This window comes from Carya illinoinensis, chromosome 8 (genome assembly GCF_018687715.1).
Source record: "Carya illinoinensis cultivar Pawnee chromosome 8, C.illinoinensisPawnee_v1, whole genome shotgun sequence".
Taxonomy (NCBI): Eukaryota; Viridiplantae; Streptophyta; class Magnoliopsida; order Fagales; family Juglandaceae; genus Carya; species Carya illinoinensis.
The window spans coordinates 11851699-11857966 of record NC_056759.1 but is presented as its reverse complement, the minus strand read 5'-3'; the positions used below and the strand labels follow the sequence as shown (position 1 = coordinate 11857966).

Genomic DNA, 6268 nt, shown 5'->3' with positions numbered 1-6268 from the left:
TCTAAATACATTTAAATTCATCTTAGATGAATTCTACATAATTTACTCTACCAACTCAACTCATTACTATTCATAAAATATTCAACTCAATTCAGCTTAACATCAGAACGTAACTTAAGAATATTTATCTCAATAGAACATATTGTATACCAAACAAAATCGATTCTTACTTTAACAAGCTAAAAGGTAGTAAAGGAAAACTTAAGATTCATAAAGTCCAAGATTAAGCTGTAGATTATGGATTTAAATTCTCACCTAAAAGAGATTGGATCCGAAAGTTTGAAAACTAAAACAAGTAATATATCATAAAAAGCTTTAAATTATAAACTTAATTGTATTTCTTTTGGAAGATGTTAAAAAAATTTTAACTTTGTTTGGACCAAAATAATTAAATGCATGATCAGGAACAGCAAAAGTTGAAATCCAGGGGACCTTTCAAAAACATGTAAAGACATTTACTTTCCTACTCGACCGTTGAAGATGGGACCGACTGACTTCATTATAACCGAAGCTTTCCACCTAAATCGACCGTTTCAGGTCAAAAGCAACTAGTTCCTAACGTACGATCCAGATCTGCCGACCGTTGAGATTCTAATCCTTTTCTCGCAAACCCCAAGGAAGACCATTTTCAAATCCGACCGTTGCCCCCCAAGTTTCTTCTTCTTCCTCTTCTTCTTCTTCCACCTCCTCCTCCTCTCTCTCCCAAGTATCTCAGCTTCCTCTACGATTTCCCATTTTTCATTTCGAAACTCGGTTTTTTTCGTAATGGGTCTTTGAGGATTCTCTCTTTCTCTCACTACTTTTTTCCATTGCGACTCTTCCATATTTTCTCAGTGCATTTCTCTTTCTTTCTTAGGAAAGCTTTGCTTTCTTGGCCGAAATTGAGCTGTTAATAAAATGGTGAAATCGGCTTCGTCCCCTTCTTCCTCCCCGGTGACCATCACGGTCTCATCAGGAGGGAAAGGAGGAGGGATCAGAAGCATGGGCTTAACCAGCCCAGTGCCGCGAGCTTCGGTTTCGAACAGCCAGAATTCTCCTCTCAGCAGCCGAGGAAACCGAAGGCTTTCGAGCGGCGGAAAGTACTGTTCGATGTCGAAGGAGGAAACTACCTCCACCACGGAGGAACTGAACTCCGACTTTGTGAGTTACACCGTGCATATACCACCTACTCCTGATCACCAGCCCATGTCAGCTTCTCAGACTAGTCTCCCCGAGGACTGTAAGAGTGCCGGAAAGCCTGAGAGGAGCTTCATCTCGGGTACTCTATTCACCGGAGGGTACAATTCGGTCACTAGAGGACATGTTATTGATTGCTCAATGGAAGGGACGGATCCAGCATTGAAATCGGGACTAATTTGTGGGATGAAGGGTTGTGATGAGAAGGCAATGCAAGGGATGAAAACGAGGAGGGGTTTATGCGAATGCGGGTTCAAGATTTGCAGGGATTGTTACTTGGATTGTGTTGGAAGTGGAGGAGGGAGGTGCCCTGGGTGCAAAGAATCTTATAAGGAAGTTAGTGATGATGATGACGACGAAGATGATGATGATGAACCCAGGTCGGAAGCAGAGGACCAAGCCTTGCCATTGCCTTCTATGGCAGAGTTTAAGCTGGATAAGCGACTTTCGGTCGTGAAATCTTTTAAGGCACAACAAAACCATCCGCCAGATTTTGATCACACCCGGTGGCTATTCGAAACGAAAGGGACGTATGGGTATGGGAATGCGCTGTGGCCTAAAGATGGGTATGGGGTTGGGTCTGGGACTAACGAGTTTGAACACCCTCCGGATTTTGGAGAGAGAAATAGGCGGCCTTTGACAAGAAAAGTGAAGGTTTCTGCTGCCATTCTCAGTCCATATAGGTGAGCTCAACTCTGGACTCTGTTCTCATCCACTCTTTGTATGTTTTATTTGTAGAGTCCATTTTTATCTTGAAATATATAATTTTTGTGCTAGTCGCGAATTCGAATGGTGGTTAGTGTTGATCCTGCCTGACTTGGTGTAATATATCTCCCACTAAATTGATTTGGGACATAGTTATTTCATGTTCTTAATAATGACTATTTCAATTATTGGTATGGTTATTTATAAGCTTGGCTAATTCAGCTGGTTTCGTTTGGTTTGTGATGACCATCTAAATTTCAAAAACTGGAACTTTGTTTTTGTGCAGATTACTTATTCTGCTACGTCTTGTCGCCCTCGGTTTTTTTCTTACTTGGAGGATTCGACACCCAAACCGCGATGCAATGTGGTTGTGGGGAACGTCCACAGTTTGTGAGACTTGGTTTGCTTTTTCGTGGCTTCTAGATCAGCTCCCTAAGCTCTGCCCCGTAAACAGAGTTACTGACCTCTCTGTTCTTAAAGAGCGGTTCGAATCTCCAAACCTGCGCAACCCGAAAGGGCGCTCCGACCTTCCGGGGATTGATGTGTTTGTTTCCACGGCAGACGCAGAAAAAGAACCCCCTCTTGTCACTGCGAACACCATTCTTTCGATCCTCTCCGTTGATTATCCGGTGGAAAAGCTCGCTTGTTACTTGTCCGATGATGGTGGCTCTCTTTTGACATTTGAAGCTCTTGCCGAGACTGCCAGCTTTGCGAGAATTTGGGTACCTTTTTGTCGAAAACATGGGATAGAACCAAGGAATCCTGAAGCATATTTTGGGCAGAAGCGCGATTTTCTTAAGAACAAAGTACGGCTTGATTTCGTAAGGGAGAGGAGGCGGGTGAAGAGAGAGTATGATGAATTCAAAGTAAGGATCAATTCCTTACCAGAGTCTATACGACGAAGATCTGATGCTTATAATGCGCACGAAGAGCTGCGAGCAAAGAAGAAACAGATGGAAATGGGGGGAAGTCTCTCTGAACCTGTTAAGGTTCCTAAGGCTACTTGGATGTCAGATGGTTCTCATTGGCCTGGAACATGGACTTCAGGAGAGACGGACCACTCAAGAGGGGACCATGCTGGTATTATTCAGGTAATTCTTCACATTTCAATTTGTACAGCGCCTTGCTTTTGAATTGCTCATGATTTTCAAACACTAATATGTGGTTTCGCTGCAGGCAATGCTAGCTCCACCCAATGTAGAATCGGTTTATGGTGCAGAAGCAGATGCGGAGAATTTGATTGACACAACAGAAGTTGACATTAGATTGCCAATGCTGGCGTACGTGTCTCGAGAGAAGAGGCCAGGCTATGATCACAACAAGAAAGCTGGAGCCATGAATGCACTTGTGCGAACCAGTGCAATCATGTCAAATGGCCCATTCATTCTTAATCTCGACTGTGATCACTACATATACAACTCCTTGGCTCTTAGGGAAGGAATGTGCTTTATGCTGGACAGGGGAGGTGACAGGATCTGTTATGTTCAATTCCCACAAAGGTTTGAGGGTATTGATCCGAATGACCGGTATGCAAATCATAATACAGTTTTCTTTGATGTGTGTATGAGGGCTCTGGATGGGCTACAGGGTCCAATGTATGTAGGGACAGGCTGCATTTTCCGAAGAACTGCACTCTATGGGTTTAGTCCTCCCAGAACCACAGAACACCATGGATGGTTTGGTAGGAGGAAAATTAAGTTGTTTCTGAGAAGATCAAAGGTGGGAAAGAAGGAAGAGAATGAAGAGGTAATTTTGCCAATCAATGATGATCATAATGATGATGATGCAGATATCGAGTCCTTGCTTCTTCCGAGGAGGTTTGGTAACTCTAATTCTCTGACTGCATCTATCCCAGTAGCAGAATACCAAGGAAGGTTGCTTCAAGATTTACAAGGAAATGGTTACCGAGGCAGACCTGCTGGTTCTCTTGCCGTTCCTCGTGAGCCTTTAGATGCTGCAACTGTGGCAGAGGCGATAAGTGTTATTTCTTGCTTCTATGAGGATAAAACTGAGTGGGGTAAAAGAGTAGGATGGATATACGGTTCTGTAACAGAAGATGTGGTAACTGGTTATAGAATGCACAACAGAGGGTGGAGATCAATATACTGTGTCACCAAAAGGGATGCATTCCGAGGGACGGCTCCAATTAATCTGACTGACAGGCTTCACCAAGTACTTCGATGGGCAACAGGGTCCGTTGAGATTTTCTTCTCAAGGAACAATGCACTGTTTGCAAGCTACCGAATGAAATTCTTGCAGAGGGTTGCATATTTCAATGTGGGAATGTACCCTTTCACATCTTTGTTTCTCATAGTCTATTGCTTTTTGCCTGCAGCTTCTCTCTTTTCTGGGCAGTTCATTGTCCAATCCCTCAGTGTGACCTTCCTGGTGTTCTTGTTGGCCATCACCCTCACCTTGTGCATGCTTGCAATTCTTGAAATTAAATGGTCAGGTATTAATCTCCATGATTGGTGGCGAAATGAACAGTTTTGGTTGATCGGTGGAACAAGTGCCCATCCTGCTGCTGTGATACAAGGATTACTGAAGGTTATAGCAGGAGTTGACATCTCTTTTACATTGACCTCTAAGTCTGCCACTCCAGACGATGGAGATGATGAATTTGCAGATCTATATGAGGTTAAATGGAGCTTCTTAATGATTCCTCCAATCACAATCATTATGGTGAACATGATTGCAATCGCTGTTGGAGTAGCAAGGACAATGTACAGCCTGTTCCCTCAGTGGAGCAAGCTCGTCGGAGGGGTGTTCTTCAGCTTCTGGGTGTTGTGCCATCTCTACCCATTTGCCAAGGGGTTGATGGGAAGGAGGGGAAGGGTTCCGACCATTGTCTTTGTGTGGTCAGGATTGGTGTCAATCATTCTTTCCTTGCTTTGGGTGTATATTAGCCCTCCTTCTGGTAAGCAAGATTACATGAAGTTCCAGTTCCCGTGAATGTCCTAGGCAGCTGTAAATGCAGGCAGCCACAGGCAACAGAAATGAAGGTTCCTCAGCTTCATATTGTAGTTACGTTTTGTTATTTTCTGCTTCATTCACATTGAATTTACTTGGCTTGTGTACTCTGAACTATATATTTCTGATTGGACCAAGCATGACACGCCATGCTCGGGGATATGTTGCACTAGTATAGTCGATTGTTCTTACTTCTCTGGTCTGGATTGAACAGAAATGAAGTTCCTGAGCTTCATGTACTTTTGGCCTTGTAATGTGATATTTTTTTCTTACTCTTTCTTAGTTTGGAGAATGTACTAAGTTTTCACCATTTCATACTTTGAAGGATTTATGTTTGTTTTTTAAGAAGGGGACGGTACCCATGTTTTTTTTTTTTCACCATTTCCTCATTTGTAGCGGAGGAAAACCGTGGTTACAAAATCGACACCTGAGAAGTTAGTTTGGAGAATGTACGACAAATAAGCATCAAAAGAACCCAAAAGAATCCAATACAAAACCACCAAAAATTCAATTTGCTAGGAACCATATTGCCATCACCATTCCAATCCATGTTAGCACCCCCAGCACCCTGCTTGGCAAGAAAATTAGCTATAGCATTTCCTTCACGAAAAACATGTCACACCCCTATATTCCATGGAAGCAAGGTAACCATGCAACCGTCCGCCCAGACGTCCTACCTAGCGCGTGCATCTGCAGGTACGTCTTCAAATGGATGTCCAAACGCCTCTCCAAATGCATCTTCAAATGCATTAGCATCGTCTACATCCACGAAACTTGCAAGAGATTTTCTTCAGATGAGATTTACAAGTGCTTTACTGCACAATCTCAACTCTCTAGGATTCTTCTTTTGCTCAAGTCCATGAGTCCGCACTCATGCACACCTTGAGTGAACTGAGTTTCACTCGAGCCCTACATCCGAGCGAACAATCTGCCTGGTGCCTTTACAGCTTTCAAACCAGACTCCATAGTCCTACAATCACACCAATCTCCAACTTGGAGACTGGTTCTCAACATGCTAGCCTCTATCTCTAGCATGATCCCTTATCATCTATACAATTTTATAGCTCATGTCTTCATCTTAGAAGACTAACTAAAGTGATGCATAACTTTAGTTCATCACGTACAGTGCCCTTAATTAACACATCTATATAGGGCAACACATCTCCCACTACACTGGGAATCAATGGTCTCGCACGGACCTTGACACATATCAGAGAACCTATTGCTGAGGTCTCCATCTCTGACCTAGGTGACTGACTCCCCATCCTGCTGCTAACATATCCTGTCTTCAGTCGATGTGCCCATCTTGTGTGCAGCCTCTGCTAACTTCGACTTGCATAATCTCCACTCTTGCAAGATTTCTTTATACCGTAGTTCACTACCTTCATTCAGCAGGATATAGTTTAAGGTAGTAACC

General features: G+C 43.2%; 1 protein-coding gene across 1 annotated transcript; it reads left to right on the top strand.

Moving 5' to 3' along the window:
- Positions 1 to 624: 624 nt before the first annotated feature.
- Positions 625 to 5168, top strand: LOC122318846 (cellulose synthase-like protein D5). Its single transcript, XM_043136540.1, has 3 exons — positions 625 to 1859; positions 2168 to 2972; positions 3058 to 5168. The coding sequence occupies exons 1-3, from the start codon at positions 898 to 900 to the stop codon at positions 4831 to 4833; spliced, it is 3543 nt and encodes a 1180-aa protein (XP_042992474.1). The 5' UTR covers positions 625 to 897; the 3' UTR covers positions 4834 to 5168.
- Positions 5169 to 6268: the final 1100 nt, after the last annotated feature.

Bases quoted from the DNA above. Each gene is read 5' to 3' on its own strand.
- LOC122318846 (XM_043136540.1), top strand. From the start codon at position 898: ATGGTGAAATCGGCTTCGTCCCCTTCTTCCTCCCCGGTGACCATCACG. The intron at 1,860-2,167 runs GTGAGCTCAACT...GTTTTTGTGCAG, and splicing joins GCCATTCTCAGTCCATATAG to ATTACTTATTCTGCTACGTC. The intron at 2,973-3,057 runs GTAATTCTTCAC...GTTTCGCTGCAG, and splicing joins ACCATGCTGGTATTATTCAG to GCAATGCTAGCTCCACCCAA.